The sequence below is a fragment of the Artemia sp. Qi Xiang Cuo genome, chromosome 16 (assembly GCF_049724085.1).
Source record: "Artemia sp. Qi Xiang Cuo chromosome 16, ASM4972408v1, whole genome shotgun sequence".
NCBI lineage: Eukaryota > Metazoa > Arthropoda > Branchiopoda > Anostraca > Artemiidae > Artemia > Artemia sp. Qi Xiang Cuo.
In genome coordinates, this window is record NC_142809.1 from 49215329 (window position 1) to 49238124 (window position 22796).

Consider the following 22796-nt stretch of genomic DNA (forward strand, 5'->3'; position numbering starts at 1 on the left):
TAATTTTAATGAAACCACACCGTCAGATTCAGCTTATGAGAAAACCCTATTACATAGGTTTCAACCTCATATCTGCAAAAATCTGCAACTTTGTATTTTTTTTTGCCAGAAGAAAAATATACGAATATAGAAGTTAGTTACGTAAGTTAATTTGTAAAAACATCCATTTAGCAAAAGAAAAGTAAAATTTTTATGCAAGTTTTGTTTACTTATTCAATGACGGTTAGCCAAAATAAAAGCTGCATTAACTAAAAAACGATCAGAAATTAAATAAAAAAAACAAGTTGTTTAAACTGAAAGTAAGGAGCGACATTAAAACGAACAGAAATTATTCCGTATATGAAAGGGGCTGTCCCCTCCTCAACGCCTCGCTCTTTACGCTAAAGTTTGACTCTGTCTCACAACTTTATTTTTTAAAACAATAAAAAATTTTAGCGTAAAGAGCGAGGCGTTGAGGAGGGGACAGCCCCTTTCATATACGGAATAATTTATGTTCGTTTAAGTTTTAATGTCGCTTTTTGAAGCGTTACTTTTTCTTACTTTTCACATACATGATAACCCTAGTCATAAAATGCTTTTTGAAGAAAATGCCTTACTAGCAATGATTTAGGCATAAAACAGGTTGTTCGAGAGGCAATTGAAATTAAAATCAAAATAAACAGTAATATTTCTTTAAATAGAGATTTGGGGGAATATTCGCTTAATGCCCTATACACAAAATTAATTAAAAATGATTTAACTAATTATATCAAAAAAACAGTAAATAACTATATATATATATATATATATATATATATATATATATATATATATATATATATATATATATATATATATATATATATATATGTATATATATATATATATATATATATATATATATATATATATATATATATATATATATATATATATATATATATATATATATATATATATATATGTATATATATATATATATATATATATATATATATATATATATATATATATATATATATATATATATATATATATATATATATATATATATATATATATATATATATATATATATATATAAATTATATGCCTAGTCAGTGATTTACACATATTTATAAGTAGTAGGCTAAATATGTCACTCAGTTATATATTTCTGTATGTAACTTATATAGGCCTAGTCAGTGAGTTACACATATTTATAAGTAGTAGGCTAAATATGTCACTGAGTTATATATTTCTTTATATAACTTATATAGGCCTAGTCAGTGAGTTACACATATTTATAAGTAGTTGGCTAAATATGTCACTCAGTTATATATTTCTGTATATAACTTATACAGGCCTAGTCAGTGAGTTACACATATTTATAAGTAGTAGGCTAAATATGTCACTGAGTTATATATTTCTGTATATAACTTATAAAGGCCTAGTCAGTGATTTACACATATTTATAAGTAGTAGGCTAAATATGTCACTGAGTCATATATTTCTGTATATAACTTATACAGGCCTAGTCAGTGAGTTACACATATTTATAAGTAGTAGGCTAAATATGTCACTCAGTTATATATTTCTGTATATAACTTAGATAGGCCTAGTCAGTGAGTTACACATATTTATAAGTAGTAGGATAAATATGTCACTGAGTTATATATTTCTGTATATAACTTATATAGGCCTAGTCAGTGAGTTACACATATATTAAGTAGTAGGCTAAATATGTCACTGAGTTATATATTTCTGTTTATAACTTATAGGCCTAGTCAGTGAGTTACACATATTTATAACTAGTAGGCTAAATATGTCACTCAGTTATATATTTCTGTATATAACTTATATAGGCCTAGTCAGTGAGTTATGTATATTTATAAGTAGTAGGTTAAATATGTCACTGAGTTATGGCCTTTGCAAAACAATAGTGACCCGTTTATCTGGCCTCCCCCAGGCCATTCAGCGTGTCCCCAGGTGCCGATAGGGGAACGCTCTACAGATATGTAGGGTACCTCCATAGGAGGCACGGACCAAGGGGATACCTTGTCCCTGGGGGTCCATAATAGAATTTGGGGCACCCTCGCCCGGGGTCATAAATACAGGTGGAGGAGGAAGAAGGCCCCTCAAATGTACACTCAAAAGGGCCCACTGGTTTCTCCACAAGTCCCATGAGTTGCATACCTTCTCCCAATGGGTTAAATTGCATGGTGATGCAGAACACCATCGCGGGAGGATCCTCTATAGGAGGACAACTGTGGAAGGGCGTAAGATCCAGATCTATGGACAACGGCCTCTGCAAAGGGCTGCCTCGACCTTTTCGGGGTACCTGCAAGACTGGAGACCTTGCGGTCAACTCTATTCCCACTTGAGGAGTGGCGCCCCTCGAGGAAATTATAGCCTAGTAAACGACACAGCATTCGCACGGGATTCTGACTAATGGACAATTCTTCTGGGATTATTATGTTTTGATGGGCTTCCGTGGGCTGAAAAACCTCTTCCTAGCTAATTTATCTATTACGGGTTTCCTCCCCATAGCAGCATAATATTTGTAAGCATGAATATATAATGAGTCGGAAGTAATAAGCTTGAGATTGTCTGTGCAGGATTTCGACTCTTGTTGATAGAAGAGCCTCGCCAAGTGCTGAAAACCATGTTGTGACCGAGATGGGCTCAGAATTGCACAAAGCCCCCATTCATGAAGGTCCCAGGGACTTCTTGCTGTCCGGTTCTAAGCCGGCTTAAGCACTTCGGTGTAGACTTGAGAAGATATGTGATCCCCGTCCTGCACTGGTATCCGGGATTCTTGCTTTTCCTGAGGCGAAAAAAATTTCAATGATTTAAAGAACATGAAAATTGGAACTTTGAATGTTACGACATTAAAAAATGATTATCGTATCGACATTTTGACTGACGAATTCAGACGATTGGAACTGGATTTATTAGGAGTTTCAGAAACTAATATCCCAGGGGTAGGAAGCATGGAATTAGGTGATATAGAATTTGTTTACTCAGGCAGAATGGATTGGGTACATAGACAAGGAGTAGGGCTCATTATGAATAAGGAAGTTGCTAAGTCTTGTTTCGGCTAGGAAGGTATTAATAATAGAATATTAATTGCTCATTTTATGACTAAAAAGCTCAGGGTATCAGTTATAGTAGTATACGCCCCTGTAGAACCGACTGACGGAGATACTAGTGACTCAGATGAATTTTACTTACAGTTACAGGAGCAAATAGACAAGGTCCCAGATAGAAATATGATGTTATTACTGGGAGATTTTAACGCCCAGGTTGGTAGAAATAAGGATAGATGGTATCCCAGCTTAAGTAAATTTGGTGTAGGAAAAGAAAACAGTAATGGATACAGACTTTTGCAATTTTGTAGGTATAAAAATCTAGTTATAACCAATACGATGTTTGGTCATAAAATGACCAAGAAGTTGAAATGGTCTTCACATGATGATAAGACAGCAAACCTTATTGAATATGTTATAGTAAACTGAAGACTGGCAGGATCAATACTAGATACTAGGGTATATAGGAGCGCCGTTATTGATATTAAAAGTAAAGATCACCATCTAGTAGTGTGAAGGGTTAATTTAAACCTGAAATATCGGAAGGGTAATTACCTCCCGGGAAGTTATGATGTTAGTAGACTCCAGGATGAGAATTTGAGAGAAACTTTCCAGGAACAGTTGAATACTAAACTTGAGAGTTTAAAATTTGATAATGTGGAAGATGGTTAAAATAATTTTAGAAAAATAATTTGTGAAATTGCTGAAGGTGTCTTAGGGAAGAATGCTAGAACTGCAGCTAAAAATATTAGTGAACAAGCTTTATGTTTGATAGAAAGGAGAAAGGACTTGTACAAGAATTATCTGAGTGATAGATCGCATGAAAACAAAAGAAATGTAAAGAAAGTGGAGAAAGCATTGAAATATGAACCAAGGAGGTGTGAAGTGGAGGCCATGGAAAAAATTGCCGAGGATTTATAAGATGCAGCTAGACGGCATAATAGTAAAATATTGTACTGGCACGTTAACAAATTGAGAGGTAGTAGTCAATCCGGTCTTGTCTCAGTTAAAGATAGGAATGGGGTGGCAATTAGTGGTAAGGCAAAAGCAAAAGCGAGATGGGCCGAACATTTTGAGAACTTGCTTAACCGAGATAGAGTTGCAGGAAAAAATATAGAGGAAAATAAAAAAGTTTGTGATACCTTGGATGTGAAGGAAGATTTGTTTTGTGAGGAGGAATTAGCAACAGTACTAAAAGGATTAAAGAATAAAAAGGCTCCAGGTGCTAATAGGGTAGTAAATGAGTTTCTTAAATATGGTGGCTCTGAGGTTAGAAATAAGTTATTGAAGATTATGAATATGATTTTTGAAAAAGGGGAAGTACCTAACGATTTTAGGAAAACCTTAATTAAGCCACTTTATAAGAAAGGTGATAAAAGTGAGTGTGGTAATTATCGAGGTATTAGTCTGGTCTCTGTAGGTAGCAAATTGCTTAGTAATATGATACTTTTTAGACTGAGAGATGCCGTAGACAAAGTTTTAAGAGAAGAGCAGTAGGGTTTTAGAAAAGGTAGAGGATGTGTTGACCAAATTTTCACTCTTAGGTTAATAATTGAGAAGTGCCTAAGTTTTCAAACACCTTTCGTCCTCAGTTTTATAGATTATGAAGGAAGCGTTCGACTCTGTTGATAGAAGAGTTTTAGTAAAGGTTTTATCCTTGTATGGTATACCAGACAAATACATTAAAATGATTAGTGCTATGTATTAGTGCTGGTTTTGTATTAAATCAGGAGTTAAGCAGGGTTGTGTTCTATCCCCCTTTATATGGATTATTTTGATGGACTTTGTTTTAAGGAGCACAGGAAAGGCAATGGGAGACAACGGAATCCAATGGGGAGGAAAAATTTTCCTGGACTTAGATTATTCTGATGATTTAACCATCCTAGATGAAAGTGTGAGCAAAATGAATGAAGTTTTAGAGGTTTTGCGAGTTCAGGGTGCTAGTATTGGTTTGAAAATTAATGTTAGGAAGACTAAGTCACTAAGGCTAGGAATAAGTAAAGATGAAAAGGTGACGTTGGGTAATTAAAAGATTGATCAGGTGGGCAGCTTCACTTATCTTGGTAGTAATATTAGTAAAGATGGTGGGAGCAGTGAAGATGTTCAAAAGTAGAATAGCCAAGGCTCAGGGTGTTTTTTCACAGTTAAAAAAAGTCTGGAAGAATAGGAAGATAAGTCTACAAACCAAGATTAGAATATTAGAAGCTACAGTGATGACAGTGGTCAAATATGGCTCTGAAGCATGGACGCTCCGAAAAGCGGATGAAGATTTGCTAGATGTTTTCCAGAGAAATTGCTTAAGGATTGTTCTGGGTACCCGGCTGACTGACCGTATTTCAAACAATGGGCTATACGAAAAATTTGGTTAAATACCGCTTTCTAGGTCTAAAATGAAAGAAAGGGTGAGGTGGTTAGGGCATGTTGTGCGGATGAAGGATGACAGATTATCGAAGATTGTTCTTTTCGGCCAACCATCTAGGGCTCAACGGAAAGCAGGTCCTCCCCGTCTGGGGTGGGAGGACGTCATAAAGAAAGATTTAAAGGAAATGGGAACTTCGTGGGCGGGTGTAAAAAGGGAGGCTTTGAATAGATTGGGGTGGAGGAGGAGCGTGCATAGCTGTGTTGGCCTCAGGCGGCTTGGTGCTGCGATGAGTTGTTAGTAGTAGTAGTAGTAGTTACTTTTAGTTTAAAAAACTTGTTTTTTTTATTTAATTGATCAGAAAGATCGTCCCTAACAATCCCTAAGCCATCCCAAGGTTTTACCTTGGGATGGCAAACATACCTTCTGTTCAGCCTGAGCCTCTAAATCCTGTCAATAAAATATTTGTTGTGACTGCGTATTTTATGTTTCATTGAAGTTTATGTCAATCCTGGCGAATATTGGCGCCTCCCCTTAGACTAGTCCGTGCCTCCCAGTTTAGAAAACGCTGATCTTGAGTGTCAACGGTTAATCTGAAGCTGAAAATTAAGACGAATAATTGCATTCCGGAAGCTCTGATGTTGATTGACTAGAGCAGTGGTTCTCAAACTTATTTAGAAACTGTACCCCTTTTTACTCACAAATCATTTTAGGCACCCCTTCTCAGTTACCGGTATTAAATAAATTATAGCTGAAGTATAAATAAGATTGCCAGTCCTAGAGTTAAAGGGTTGTTTTATTTTTAGTTTTTTGGCCAGCTGCGCACCCCGTAAAAAGTTTTACATACTCCCAAGGAGTAGGCGTACCACAGTTTGAGAACCGTTGAACTAGAGCATAAGAATTTGGGAGAAACTTTGCAGGAAGCTTTGAATACAAAAATCAAGCGTCTAAAATTTGACAATGTAGAGGATGGATAGAAGAATTCTAGTAAAATAGTTTGTGAAGTTTCTGATGGTGTCTTAGGGAGGAAAGCTAGATACGCAGTTAGGAATAATAGTGAGAATGGTTAAAATAAGTAGAAAGGAGTGGGAATTTTAACAAGAATTATGTAAGGGAAACATTTACACGAAAAATAATATGAATGTAAAGAGAGTGAAGAAAGCCTTAAAATGAGACTATAGGAGGTCAGAAATGGAGACCTTCGATAAAATTGCTGAAGACCTGAAAGATGTCATAAGGCGGCTTAACAGTAAAATATCGTAGTGGCATGTTAAAATTTTGCAGGGAATTGTCAAAAATCTGGACTAGTCCCAGTTAAAAATAGAAACATTCTACAATTAGTGATAAGAAAATTTTAAAAAGAGAATGGGCAGAACATTTTGAGAATGTGCTAAACAGTGACAAAGTTTCAAGAAAATATATGGAAAAGAATGAAAAACTTTGTGACACTTTGGAAGTGACGGAAGATTTATTTTGTGAGGAAGAATTAGTGACAGTAGGCTACTAAAAGATTAAAAGATAGTGCGGTAAACAAGTCTTTTGAATATGGTGGTTGTAAAATCGTAAATTACTGAAGATTGTGAATGGTTTTTGAAGAACGGGGAAAAACTGAGCCATTTTAGGAAACTTAAACCAACCCCTCGGTAAAAAAGATGATAAGAGTGAGTGGACTATTTATAAAAGCATTAGCTTGGTTTCTGTATGAAGGAAATTAGGTTGCAATTATAGACATTGCGAAAGAAAAGCTCCCACTAAGCTCTTTTAGGTCGTCCTTAAGGTTAGATAGAAAAACGGGAGTTACACATAGCAGGCTGATCTTTTTTTTACATTTGTGACATACCTGTAGAAAGACTCAATTAATCTTGACTGTGTATTGATATAGTGACTGAAAAGTTTTTTTCTATACATTTATTGATGTAAACCTGGCGAATCAAGAAAAATACTTGAAAATACAATATAAGTTATAACATAGAAACAAAATTTTTATTCCAGTGAACCAAAATGTTTTCAGCGACACTTTAAGATGTATACTAATGATACAAAGGCTCTTAATAATAATATGAGTTCCTAAGAAACAACGTTGCTTATACTTTATGCAATGGAGAAAAGTGAACTTGATTGCTGTAAAACTCATTTCATTCTTGCTGAAGACAGTGATAGCTATAAAGGTTTTTTTTTCTTCTTGAAGAAGAAGATGAAGCTATAAAGAGTATACACTGAAAAATAAGGCTAAAGATCTTCCAAAGCTATTGCTGGCGCATAGGACGTCGAATCGACTTTTCAGTTGCTGATTCTTACAAGGACAAGTAGCAAGTTCGTCGCCTAGCCTTGCTCTGGCGAGGATCGGTCCCTGGGCCAAGTATTTCCAAGCAGTGCATCGATCCACTGAAGGTTACACACTAGTGGGGGTTAGTAAATGGGTATGGGAAGCTAACTGTCCATAAATGGACTCCGGTTCAATTATGACATTTATGTAAAGATACCAGAAAATAGGGAGGTAAAGAAATTTTGACCCTACTTAGAAAAAGGGTTTGAAAGTAGAGTACATTTTTTTGGCGAAAGAAGTTCCAAATTTTCATATGAGGTCTTTGCTAACAATTTTAGAGGATGATAAACAAGAAGAAGATCAACAGGGAAATTTTTATACAAGACAGTGGAACGCAACTTTAAATGAATATTTCGACCCTATATCCAAGGTCCGTTTTCAGCAAAACAAACGAAGAGAATAAAAAAACAATATAAAAGAAACTTACATTAAAATTCAATCATTAAAATTGAAAAGAGTTTTTTTTTTTTAAACAGCCCTAATATTATCACTTCAAGGAAGTTAACCAGGACTGGTACACCAAGCGAAGTGGACAGAGAACAATTCATTCAAATGGAATAAAAATACTTACAGACAAGATTTTAAAGCTAATCTCGCCTTCTTGGCAGCCAACCTAGATGGTCTATTCGTAACAGGTTGAGTGGAGTAATTTACTGGTTTTTTATTATAATTAGTTAAACCTATTTAGCTAATTATATTGAAATTAGTAAATCTTTGTCTCTATTTACTTTTAAAAGGATGATTGTAAAACTGACATTGGTTCTTTGGTGCCCGGGCTGGGCACCAAAGAACCAATGTTCTTTCAATCTAAATTTGGGGCAGTAGTTTTCTAAATTTGACATGCTAGAACTTTGAAAGTAGCTAAGAACAGAGTGTTAGTTGCTAGTTTCGGTGCTAGGAAAAATCAAAATTGATGATATGATCGGGCCTCCGTGTATGCAGGCTACCAGGGATATTTTTACTTGCGAATACCGTTACACTAGGAAGATAGAAGTCAATAGTATATATAGAAAAAAAAATAAATAAAGAACAAGTCTCCATTGATTTAATATCTCCACCCTTTCTTCCATGAGCTGAAAAAGTAAAGATATGAAAATTAAAGATTTATTTTGGTTAGATAGTATCAATGGTTGCCCAACCTTTAATACGGTAAAATATTATACTATCATATATCTTATTTTTTGGTTTTCAAGGGGATGTAGAATTGTGGAGCTGCTTCTACTCCCACTATATATCTTTGGGTCCCGAAATTAGCACGCTGCTAACCCAAGTGTATGTCCAAAGGATCACCGGTAGAAATTACCAATTCGGTGGCCGGCGTTTACCCATCTAGAAATTACCCCCCCCCCCGAGAAATACCCCCCGCAGAAAACACCCCCCCCCCCGGAAAATATCCCCCGCGGAAAATACACCCCAGCGGAAAATACTCCCCGGAAACCACCCCCTCCCCTCGGAAAATACCCCCCAGCGGAAAACACCCCCCGGAAACCACCCCTCCCCTTGGAAAATACCTCCCGCAGAAAATACCCCCCGCGGAAAATACCCCCAGTGGAAAATACCCCCCGGAAAATACTCCGTCGCAGAAAATCCCCCCCCCCCGCGGAAAATACCTCCCCGAGGAAATTACCCCTCTGGAAAAAGACAAAAAAAAAACGTAAAATACCCCCCGTGGAAAATACCTCCCCGCGGAAAATACCCCCCCCCCTCCCGGAAAATACTCCCCCTGGAAAAAAAGGCTTTCCAAATCTGAGAATTGTATTTGAGTTTTATTTTTTCAATTTCCACAGGGGGAAGGTATTTTGGTACTTATGTATTATGCGCCACGCACTCAAGTTTTCGCTGTGAAAAATTCGAGAACACACCGGGTTTTTGTTAGTTTCTTCGTTACTTTAGAAATAAATCTAGGCAATAGATTTGCAAATTAGGGATAGGGGGGGGGGGGGGGTAAAGTATAACGGGTCTGAGTGCAAAATGTGTTTGGTATAATTATTTTGCACATGACATAGTTAGATAAATACGTGTATTTTAAAGCCAAATATACGGCCATGAACACGGTAAAATAACATAAATGAATATAGTGAATGGGAAGAGGGGGGTGTTTAACCCCACAAAAATACTCCAACGCGGAAAATACCCCACCCCCGAAAAATATCCCCCCATAAAAATACACCCCCCCCCCCTGTGGAAAATCAAGTTTCTAAATTTGAAACTTTTATTTGAGTTTTTTTTTTTAGTTTCGTTGAAGTCCTAAGGAACGGGAAAATGAGGAATTCACACACCATAAATATCTTAAAAACTTGGAAAAAAAAACACAAATCCATTTGTGTTGAAAAGACTTCCATATGAACTTCTGCAATTTTTGGCAGTAGCAGGAGCGGATGCCAAATTAAAAAAAAAAGTGAAGAAGAAAAAAAATATAGGCAAACAATTTTCAAAATTAAGCTAAAACATATGGCACTGAAAAGTTTAAGAGGGTTTGGCTATCCTTTGAAAGGATAGTTGGCTTTGGGAACTAACAAATTCTAAATTGTTTAAGTTTTTACGGGCGAAAGCGTTTTCAAATTCTACGAGTTTGTTTTTCTTATCTTCCAAGTGAAAAACTACCACAAATCACCATTAACAAATAAATGAAACCCAAAACTAACAGAAATTACATTAGACAGCCTAGTCAAACTCAAAGCGAGCAAAAATTAATAGGAGTATGGCTGACAACACCCATGTCTTCTTCAGACCAGAAAATAATTTGCATTTTACTAAAAAAAAATTACCGTGTATTGTCAGTTTGATATACATATTCTGATATCTATTCCTTATAGTCTTAATACATCTTTATTTGTTAAAGTCAAAAAAGTGAAAACATTTAAATGTATTTTGTTTTCAGTAAAGTGCAAATTACGTTCTGGTCTTGAGGAGGTGTAGGGGTTGTCAGCCCTACTCATGCTAATTGTTGCTATTTTAAGTTTTAATAGGTTGTTTGTTGTAATTTCTGTTCGTTTTGGGTTTAACTCATTTATTGATTGGGATTTGTGGTAGTTTTACCTTGGATAATCATTTGAATTTATTTTTACTCATTTTTGGCTTAACGAGGCTGTATACTTTCCTTTGACAAACTTGTTTTGTGGAAAAAAGTTTTTTAAATTAACTTCCGTTCATTTTTAATTGACATAGTCTTTTCATATAAAAAATATTCTATACCTTTTTACTTTTTTTGTGTTATGCTCCATAGTTTGTACTTTGGAGGTTATTTGACTTTATCTCTGCTCGTTTTTGGTTCAATGAGCCTCTTTACTCTTCTTTAAAAAACTTATGTTTCCCATTAACAAATACTATCTGTAAGTAATTAGATAAAAAAAACAAGTTTTTCAACTGAAAGTGAGGAGCTAACGAAGAAACTAACAAAAAAAAAACCGGTGTGTCCTCGAAATTTACACAGCGTAAACTTGAGTGATTGGCGCATAATACACAAGTATTAAAATTCCTTCCCCCTACGGAAATTAATAAAATAAAACTCACATAAAATTCTGAAATTTGAAAAGCCTTATTTTCCACGGGGGTGGGGGTATTTTTCGCGCGGGGGGGGGGGTATTTTACGGGGGGGGCGGTCTTTTACGTTTTTTTCCCCAAATGGGTAATTTCCTCGGAGGGTATTTTCTGCGGGGGCTATTTTCCACGGGAGGGGTGGGGGTATTTTCCACGGGGGGTATTTTCAGGGGTGTATAATTGCAGGGGGGGGGGGGTAAACGCCTAGAACCAACAAATTCAGTGACAGCCAGGGGACGAATGTAACGAGAAGCCAGAGTGGATAGAAACTGTCTTGAGTCAAGTTGAGTTTCTAATAAACGATATTACTTGTATTTTAGGCAATGGACTGTAGTGATTTTGATTGCGCCCTCATCAATTCTTCTCTTTTTGAAGACAGTGACAGCTATGAAGACTATGAACAAGACGAATTTGTTGTTCTTGTACCCAATATAACAGATATGTTAAATCCATGGAAATACAATTCAGAGTTTGGGCTCATCGTGACAACGCATGCGTTCACTTTCCTTTGTGGGATCGTTGGTAACATTTTTGTCATCACGATGATGACAAGTGGAAGGGATCGTGCATCAAGATCGACTACAAGGTAACTATTTAGATGATTATCAGACAATTTAGACATCTTAAAAAACCAGATAGGAATATACCGAGAATATCTGTGACATCAAAGCTAGAGAACACGAGCGTGTGTTTGTTGATTCTGTTAAAATCCAAACTTGATGTGGGGCAAGTATAGAAAGTGAACGTTGGTATTCCCGAAGAACAATGATTTCCCGCTTAGTTCTTCTCCGTTTAGCTCCCACAATTTGACTTAGAAACAAGTTGTGAAGCTGTGTTAAAAAATAGGCGTAACGTAAACATAAACATAACAGGATTATTGTTTCAAAAATAGACATTTTGCACGTCTTTCAATTTGTGCTTAGTTGTTAAACCCATGATCTGGACGGTGTCACACCGTACCACCTTAAAAATGTAAGTGCTTTACTGGTGTATTACCTGACTTGTCCTTGCAGTATACCAGAGAATCTAGCGCATCTACTGGAGGTAGTGGGCATGTTTAAAATTTATTATTAGGAAGATCTGCATTTTTTTTTTACAGAACCTAAGGATATTTATGATTTCATTAACACGGATCGGTTCCTGTTCAAGTTTAAAATCCACTCTAAGAGCCAAAATAAGAGTTCCTCAAATATCAAAAGCAATCTTAACACACTGAGAACTACCAGTTGAGGTGGCTTTAACTATAGCACTTTATAAACAAATTGAGTCGCCAACCCTTTCACGATTCTGTATGTCCTCTTTTCCATAATCTTTAAATCCGACGTCCACTGAATGACAAATCTTGCTGATCATAATCTTTTTGAATCACTATCTTACCGATCTTGGTAAGTAAATCTTGGTAATATCAAAATCTTAGCAATCTTGCTGAATCACAAAAGCCGGTTGCCTATCAAAACTTATGTAGCCTACCTAAAGATGTGTTGGCTACCAAATGTTGTTACTTACTAGTATACTAAGTTAACCTGAGCGACGCAGATACCTCTTGAAATTTTTATGCTTCGTGAACTGATCCTGTGAATACGATACGAATCCATTATGTCAAATAACAAGAATTAAATGAGATAGAATATAATTTAAATATACACTCTTCCTTGCAACTTACTTATTAAAATGAGACACAAAATGCTGTCGAAAAGACAATTTGTTTCGGTTGGTAACCACGGGCTTACAAGGCTCGAGTTTTTAAGAGATTAAATAAAAAAAAACAAGTTTTTTTAACTGAAAGTAAGGAGCGACATTAAAACTTAAAACGAACAGAAATTATTCCGTATATGAAAGAGGCTGTCCCCTCCTCAACGCCTCGCTCTTTTCGCTAAAGTTTTTCATTGTTTAAAATAAAATAGAGTTGTGAGAAAGTCAAACTTTAGTGTAAAGAGCGAGGCGTTGCGGAGGGGACAGCCTCTTTCATATACGGAATAATTTCTGTTCGTTTTAAGTTTTAATGTCGCTCCTTACTTTCAGTTAAAAAAAACTTGTTTTTTGTATTTAATTTTTGAACGTTTTTGAAAAAATGCAGGTTTGATCTTGGCTCACCGTACATGAATAATTAAAACAAAATTTGCATATTATTTTACATTTATTTGGTTAAATGGCTCTCTCGAAAGTTGTTCAGTTTTATTTACGAACGATTTTATTAGTATTAAATATACGTAACTTACGAATGAACTTACGTAACGAAATTCTATATTCATATATTTTTAATACGTATATTAGGGGGTTCGCCCCCTAGTTAATACCTTGCTCTTTATGCGAAAGTTCGAATTTTGTTCCAATTCTTTAAAAATGACAGCTTAATCACAAAGGCCGTTCATTAGAATAAATAGCTCTTATGACAGTACTAAAAAATCTATGGCTTAAAGAGCGAGGTATTGACTAGGGGTTGAACCCAATCATATATATAATATTTTATGTTTGTTAAAAGTTTTGATGTTGCTGCTGTTGCAGTTGAAAAACTTGTTTTTTTATATTTAATTTCTGATCTTTTTTTAAATAATGCTGGGAAGTCCGGCGTCCCCTTCATAGCAATTTCCCTTCCCCCATGAAAAATTCCTTCATGGAAAGATCCTCCCACATAACCCCCGACCCACCCACCCCCGACTACCAGGAAAAATCTCCCCTGAAAACGTCTGTATACTTCCCAATAACCAATACTATATGTTAACATTGGGTGAAGTTCATAACTTTCAGCCCTCCCTCCGGGAAATTTGGGGGATTAAGTCATCCTAAAAGACATATTTATAATATTTTCGAACATGCTGAACAAAATGGCTATCTCAAAATTTTGATTGGATGACTTTGGAAAAAAATGAGCGTGGGAGGGGGCCTAGTTGCCCTCCATTTTTATTGGTCACTTAAAAAGGGCACTAGAACTTTTAATTTTCATTCGAATGAGCCCTCCCACGATATTCTAGGACCACTGGGTGGATACGATCACCCCTGGGAAAAAACACAAAAAAAAACAACAAATAAACACGCATCCGTGATCTTTCTTCTGGCAAAAAATGCAAAATTCCACATTTTTGTAGATAGGAGCTTAAAACCTCTACAGTAGGGTTCTCTGATACGCGGAATAGGATGGTATGATTTTCATTAAGGTTCTATAAATTTTAGGGAGTCTTTCCCCCTTTGTTCGAAAATCAGCCAAATTTTCTCAGGCGCGTAACTTTTGATGGGTAGGACTAAACTTGATGAAACTTATATATTTGAAATCAGCATTAAAATCTGATTTTTTTGGTGCATCCATTTATATCAAAATACCGTTTTCTAGAGTTTCGGTTACCGTTGAGCCGGGTCGCTCCTTACTTACAGTTCGTTACCACGAACTGTTTGACGATAAGAATTGCCGCTCAGTCACTGTCTGTGCTTTTTAAATTTTTATATTTTTTTGTCTCTTAAACCTCTTAATTGCCATATAGCCTGTCCGTTTGTTTAGTTTTTTTTTTAATATGCAACTCCGCGCACGCCTCAGAGAAATTCCTCTAAATATTCAAAATCCTGAAAGGTCACTTTAACTTCAAAAGGTTTTTTCAGTGTCTCTTACATTTTTGCAAAGTACTATTTTACTAAGAATACCTTGAAACGTACTACTCATTCTATCATTTTAATCCAAAATCAAACAATAAAGCTTATGCATTAACAAGACTTCGTGATCATGATAGTGACTAACATATGGGTTCGTAAATCGATGCCAACTTCAAGGTAATAAATATACCCCGATGTTCTTGTCATTACATTCTGTGTTCATTTTAATTTGCAAATTCTGAAACATTACGGCACCATTCAGTCACTTTCCTGAAAGGAATTTATCCTTTTCGTCTGCATCGAAGTCCTTAATATAATTACCAGTAGAAAGGATTCTACATCGAGTTAAACAACAAAAAATGCAAGGTAACTGGATAGGTCATTCTGTTCAAAATATAACTTGGATATTCGGAATTCGAATTTTTATATAATTTGATATTCTTAGTTTCAAATGTTCCTTTGCTGAACTTGCTGCTTATCTCTTTGCGATCACGAATGGAAGGGATCGTGCCAGTGTTGCCAGCGCTTTAAAATAAACTGCAGAAGTTTCCCGACTAAAATTGTACCGAAAGATATTAATTTGTACCATCTGAAAGCAGGTTGACAACATAACAACAGGGGGTGCATTTTTTTTAATAATTAAAAATTTGTTTATATGCAATTTCTTTACGTTTTTACCAGTCGGCCAAACATTTCTGGCGGGAGCGATTCACACCCCTACCCCACTGGATACGGCCTTGTATAGCAACAAGACTAAAACTTGATGTACTTTTGATAGACTAAAAGTTGAACGAATATTCGAGTCAGAAACGAGCTAGTAAAACCGAAATATACCCGAAAATTTGATTGCACCAGAAAATTTCCAAATGTACCGCATTATACTAGAACCCCTGAGCTGTACCAAAAATGGTACAGTTGTGCCACCTTGGCAATGCTAAACCGTGCAGTGGGATCATCAACAAGACAATTAAAATGACGTAGCAAGAGCTTATTCTAATTCATAATTTTGGCTTATAGTGGAAACCCACGCAGTCTCTGTTCTCTATGGGATTGTTGCTGTCATCCTCGTCATTACGATGATGACAAGTGGAAGAGATCGTGCATCGATATCAACAACACAGTAATTAATACGACATGGTATTCTAATTTGACGATCTTTTAATAGAGTCTCTTGAGACATCACAATGTAGTAATTTTCTAAAAAGGTTTCGCGACTCCCTTGATTGATTTAGTAAAGTTCTAATCAATAGAAAATAATTTGATAGCAAGAAAAAAAAGAACGTAAAGACTAACAGCTTAGCAATGTGGTCGAAGTGACAACCGAGTCTATTTTTAAAATCAACTTTTCAAACAGCATAATGAAAGGGATAAATTTTCCGACGAAGTGGCCTTTGCCAAGTATCTAAGAACTTCTTTTTAGCTATTCTTCCTTAGCCGGAATTAAACTACTGTTCCTTAGCGTGTGTTTTGACAGCTGAGATGGAATTTTATCCCAGTAATAAATATTTTTTTTGAAATTTGCTTCCTATTTATATTGATATACATAAAAAGAAGCCCTGCTGCTTAACGTATGTACAAGGTTAAGTGGATCGATGTTATACTTGTCAGTATGGGGCCCAGAGACATATCCCCGTTGCATCAAGGCTTGATCACAGTCTTGCTACTTATCCATGAAAAAAAAAAGATCCAGGAGCTGAAACATTGAATTGACGCCCTAAGCACCGGCAGTGGCCCTGGGGTATCGTTTTTCTTTATCATTTTATATAAGGAGTATGTATGGAGTATCTCTTTCTTTTATAATTTTTGTTTATCATTTTCTATATCATTATTTTATCATTTTATATACACCATTTTCCCTGTTTTTATCTCCTTTGCTTGAAATTATTTTTAACAATTCTAAACTATCTTTTATTATTGAAAACAATTATTTTATATCAGATGTGGCCGTATCTTAGATAAAAACAGAGTTTATTGGTGAAAAAATGTTATGACAAAAACTTTTTATTCTTCTTAATTGCTTAAAATTTCATAAGAAACCAGTCAGTTTTTGTGTTCTTCATACCGTTACAAAATTGAAAATAACAGAAACATTTAAATGCAAGAAAGGTTAAAAAAAGGACTTCCCCTTCTAACGTACGCTTAATGATTAATGTGGTTGTCTCAAAAAGCTGTGCCGATTAAGATTTATCGCACAGTGAAACGCGCAATTTTGTAACAGGCTCACAGTTGTGACTTGTACCGAAAGGAAAATATATTTACATCATTGGATCTATTAGTTGCAGATCTATCCATTCACCAACAAAACTTACGGTATTACTAAGACTTTCTTGGAAAATAATCTAAACTTGCTTAATAAATAGAAAAACAACAGAATGTTCTCTTTCCTTGTATCCAAAACAAACGAAACATTTATCATTTTTATCATCCTACAGGAAAACAACAAAAATTGTAATTTTTATGACACAAGTTTGTTTTTCTTAGAGATATGTGGCGACTAATGGCACAAAAACAAACTAATGCAGTTGAAGCACACTGTTTAGCAAGAAAAAATTGAACTCATTTTTTTTTTATCTGTGGTTCTTTCTAAAACAAGAGGGTGTCTAGTGTCTTAACTTTTATGAAGGGGAGCGAAAATTAATTTTTCGTTTTTCTGGCAACCATTTTTTTTTTTGCGGAAAAACCTATACCGATTAGTGGCAAACAAAAAACCTATCAAATTAAAACAGATTGTTTAAGAAGGAAGTATAAAACGTTGCATTCTCTTTTTCTCTTTAATTGCATCTGAACCGAAGAGTACTTCTGACATTTCCATTTTTCTCTGGGAAAAGGAAAAAGGATTTTAAATTGTGCGTATAAATCATTTTTGGCTATAAAACCTATGCCTGTTAGTAGTAAGGTCATAGGGAATATGAAACTTACATTGAAACTTACATTGAATTGCACAAGAAAACCCACGCCTTTGACACTATATTTAAACATGGACATTGCGAAAAAAAAGCTGGCATGGTAACAACCATACGCGTGGACATTTTAAAAAGCTGGCACGCTGTAATGCATGTTATGAAAAAATAGTCAAGGTTCTATTGCACAAGAAATTTCACAGGAATGTGCGTCGTAAGTTCACGTGGACATTGATGTCAATTACACAATGAATTGCACTTCAAGTTCACGTGGACATTTTTTTTTAAGTGGGCACGGTATAAAGTGGTCCAACATGTTTTGGGAGTATGGTCAAAATTAAATAACTCAAGCGGACTGTTTTTGAAGGGAACATCCATTTTTAGGAGCCAATCAGAGACATCGAAGGTTGCTCAATATACGGTAGGTTGATTGGTGATTGGTTATAAATAAAAGGACTGGTTTTGTATTCGTCCTTGACATTTCGTATATAATGCTCATACCTTAAGATTTGATTTTCATAGTGATTTAACGTATCATAGATAGTAAATTAAATATTATTGACTTTGAAACCATGGATACTTCAATTTTCAACGTGAGTAGAGTTTACTGAATTTCTTAATTTATTCCCATATAAAATCAATTTACCAGTAAATTCAAATTCAGGGGCATAGGCCCCCCTCCCCTCCAACAATACAAACCTTACAATATTATGAGTATACTCGCTAGAAAACGCAAAGTACGCTCTTTTTTCTATTATGTAAACAAGAACCCTCCCCCACTGTTCTGTAGTTTTAGTTATTTCCTTCAAAAATGTCAGTTTCCTCATTCATTCTAGTTAAAATGCGTTTTCTTTATCTGTTTAAATGGAAGGTTCTGTGTTACAAAGGAAGGGTCAGTTTTGGGACCAATTTCCGCACGCTCATGTTATCATAGATTAACGGCACATGTTTATGGAATAGCAACAAGCGTGTTCCTTGACAAAGAGAGAAATTGTATTCTGGCCTAATTAGACGAAAGACATTCTATTTTAAATTGTATTCCATGATTAAGAGGGTTTTACGATGTGAAAAAACAAACTATTTCATCGCATGGAAAGTAAGGGAGGAGGGAGGGGGGAATTCTTTGTGGAGACTAATTTTTTCTTCTGTAAAAAAGGGGGGTTTCCAGAGGTGAAATTTTCAGGGGGGAAATTTTACCAGTTTTTTTTCCGGAAACGTGAGCTAACTTTTAGATTAAATTTGAGCTCTTTTGTCTTAGGGATTTGCTCCTTAAATTTTTAAATTGAAAAATGAGTGTGCTGTGTAATTAGTAAAGACAATCATTCAGGCTTTTATCATAAAAAATGTGGAATTTTGCAGTTTTGACAGAGTAGAAGGATTTTGTCCGGGGATTATTTTTCCATGAGGAGGGGGATTTCCAGGGGTGAAATTTTCAGGGGGAAATTTTACCAGTTTTTTATCGGAAACGTGAGCTAACTTTTAAATTAAATTTTAGCTCTTTTGTCTTAGGGATTTGCTCCTCAAATTTTAAATTGAAAAATGAGTGTGCTGTTCTATTAGTAAAGAAAATCTTTCAAGATGTTATCATAAAAAATGTTTAATTTTACAGTTTTGACAGAGTAGACGAATTTTGTACGGGGGTTAATTTTACATGAGGAGGGGGGTTTCCAGGGATGAAATTTTCAGGGGGAAATTTTACCAGTTTTTTTCCGAAAACGTGAGCTAACTTTTAAATTAAATTTTAGCTCTTTTGTCTTAGGGATTTGCTCCTCAAATTTTTAAATTGAAAAATGAGTGTGCTTTTCTATTAGTAAAGAGAATGTTTCAAGCTTTTATCATCAAAATGTAGAATTTTGCAGCTTTGACAGAGTAGAAGGATTTTGTACGGGAATTAATTTTACATGAGGAGGGGGGTTTCCAGGGATGAAATTTTCAGGGGAAAATTTTACCAGTTTTTTTCCCAGAAACATGAGCTAACTTTTAAAGTAAATTTTAGCTCTTTTGTCTTAGGGATTTGCTCCTCAAATTTTTAGATTGAAAAATGAGTGTGCTGTTCTATTAGTAAAGAGAATCTTTCAAGCTTTTATCATTAAAAATGTGGAATTTTGCAGTTTTGACAGAGTAGAAGGATTTTATACGGGTATTAATTTTACATGAGGAGGGGGGTTTCCAGGTATGAAATTTTCAGAGGGAAACTTTACCGAAATATTTCTAAAGCACTACAAATAACAGAATCAACTTTAGAGGGCAATTTATCTGTAAAAGAGAGGTTATTATTTCCTTACTAAATTTTCTTCTTTTTTAAGGAGGAGGAGGTGGATTCATACAATTACTCTCCCCCAGAAAAGAGACCAAGATGGAACGATACCACATCGATGCAAACTGCAAGGCCATCCATTACAAGTTCTCTGGACCAACCAGGACCCTCTCATGCCAGTTTCAGCTCTACACAGACCACTATTAAACCTGGCAGAAAATTTAAGAGGGAATGGATGCTTTCTCATAATGCATCAGTCTTGTCTACTCAAGATCGTGAGGGGGCCTCCCTTCATGCTTTGCCAGGGGCTTCAGGCATACAAGTGCAGTCTGAATTTGTAAATGTAGGTATTTTACCTCTACCTTATACGTGATTATTTACTTAAAAAAAGCTAGGAGGAATTGAGTTTTGTGGGTGCTGCAGAAAAAATGGTATGTGTTAAATATTCGGATAAACTTACGACTAGAAAAATGCTTCACTATAAATAAGGCTATTGTGTTTTTCTGAACTTTCTGTGGGAGATGGGGGGTAAGTATTTAGTTTGAATAATTCTAGGAGAAATTGAGTTTTGTGGCTGGTGTGGAAAAATGGTACCTATTAAATATTCGGGTAAACATACGACTAAGAAACGCTTCAACATAAATAAGGCTATTACATCTTTCTGAAGTTTCTAGGGCGGGGATAACTATTTACTTTAAATAATTCTAGGAGGAATTGAGTTTTGTGGCTGGTATGGAAAAATGGTACGTTTTAAATATTCGGGTAAACATACGAGTAGAAAAATGCTTCACTATAAATAAGACTTGTTTTTTTCTGAACTTTCTCTGGGAGGCGGGGGTAAGTATTTAGTTTAAATAATTCTAGGTGGAAGTGAGTTTTGTGGGGGGCTGGTGTGGAGAAATAGTACTTATTAAATATTCGGGTAAGAATACGACTAGAAATGAACATGATTTTTTAACTTTATGAAATAATGCTTATTTCATATAGAAAATAAACCTTTTTTCTATAGATTAATGAAATAGCAGCGCCATTGGGTCATGAAACATCAACATTTACTGGACCTGAACCAATTCTAGCACCACCAATGGAGTTCAGAGATGAAACTGCATTAGTTCTAGACAATATGGAGTGGCATAGAGGTTTCCTAACGATTGTTTTGGGGACATGGCCAGCCTAGACGATTTAACTTGTGACATTGACATGATGGAGGACCCGGAATGGACAGATAAATTTATGCGTGAGCATTTAGGGGATGTTAGTAGTGCATCTGAACCGGGTCCTCATAAAGAAATTCCATCACAGGACAATACAGGCTGGCTTGATCAGCTTTCCCCAAACATCCTGGAATACATACTAACAGACCTAGGGAGTTTCATGCCATCTCCATCCATTGCAATTGAACAGACTTGGGGCGGTGCTATCGACAATTCTATGTCACCCCCCACCATTCCGCTTAATGATATACCTAGTGCTAGTAATAGTAGTAGTAGTAGTAATACAGCAACAACAACACAAGTAACCCCTCTTCCAGATTTTTTTCTGTCCAGATCTGCCTTGCACCAAACAAAGGTCTACAGCGCCAATTTCGGCGATCCCTTTAACTCTCTAGTGTCGGGGAATATAATAACAGATCCCTCGGCCATTACACATTTATATACTAATAAGATTCGAGCAATTCTTGAACAACATATGGGGGGGTGGGGGTGGGGGTCAGTTTAAAAGCATCAATAGCACTAAAAATATTTTTTTTAATGAAAATGCTGGCGAGGTGTATTCGAAATACTTGCACACAGAGATGTTGGCTATTCGCCCGCATTTATCAAATTATGGGGAGGTTTTTCTAAATTGGGCTAATAGTATTCAAATTAAATGGGAAAATTATAACGAGGGGGGTAGTGGATCTGTGGTTTTATTTATTTAAAATTTAAATGTTATTAACATATCTAGGTTCAAGAAGGATTTTATTTTAAGAGGTGGGGCGGAGGAGAGGGCTATAGTTTTAAAATATCATTCTGATTGAGAGGGGTGTCAGGGGATACAACGTATCTGTCTTGATGCGAGGCTGCAGTGTTTCAAGTATGAATTTTTAATTGCCGCATACAGACCTCTTCAAATAGATGCATCTTGGAAAAAGTTGGATGAAGCGGCAGTTAATGGTTGGGAGGGTTCAAAGTTTCCCAAAGTATATTTTAATTGTTTAAATGGTCAATTTCCCGTGAAACTAAAAGGAATAGATATTTTCGAGCGGGCTAATGCACATTTAAAGATTGGTGTCACGGTGTTACAGTCTGAAACAGAATTTGAGGAGGGTCAGTGTTCCGATAAGAAGGGGGTATTATTTCCAGTGCGGGCTCCTTCAATTGAATCAGTAGAACATTGGGTGTGGCTTCTATACACCCCACCCACAGACTCTGATTCAATTGGTCATTTCAATCCAATTCTGGATATTAGTAAGGTTTTGAGTGAGTGTAAAAAGCGGAATGGTGTGTGTTATTACTGTCCAATATGCCTCTCAATATTACGCTATGGTTTAACGATAAAACATCACATGAAAAACTTCAGACGTCATGGATACCAGGCTGTGGAGACGGTAAGCGGAGATAGAGCAATCTTACGTTTGCAAAATTTCCAAAACACGCTCCTGCATAGCAATAAGATTGCTTTAGACTGCGAAGCGAAACTGACAGACGTGTGCGATCAGTCAAATTCAAATTGTGTTAAAATACATGAAGCCATAGGGGTCTCTTACGCTCATGCGCAACGGGATTCCAATAATACGATGCAA

At 35.8% G+C, this 22796-nt stretch overlaps 1 protein-coding gene across 1 annotated transcript in view; it reads left to right on the plus strand.

Annotated features, from left to right (window-relative positions):
• The window catches only part of LOC148943041 (galanin receptor type 1-like), a 179071-nt gene that overhangs the window by 51875 nt on the left and 104400 nt on the right, over positions 1–22796 (plus strand). Inside the window, exon 2 of the mRNA XM_089102425.1 lies at positions 11593–11858. Within this exon, the coding sequence (XP_088958551.1) occupies positions 11593–11858 (266 nt within the window). The remainder of the gene's footprint in view (positions 1–11592; positions 11859–22796) is intronic.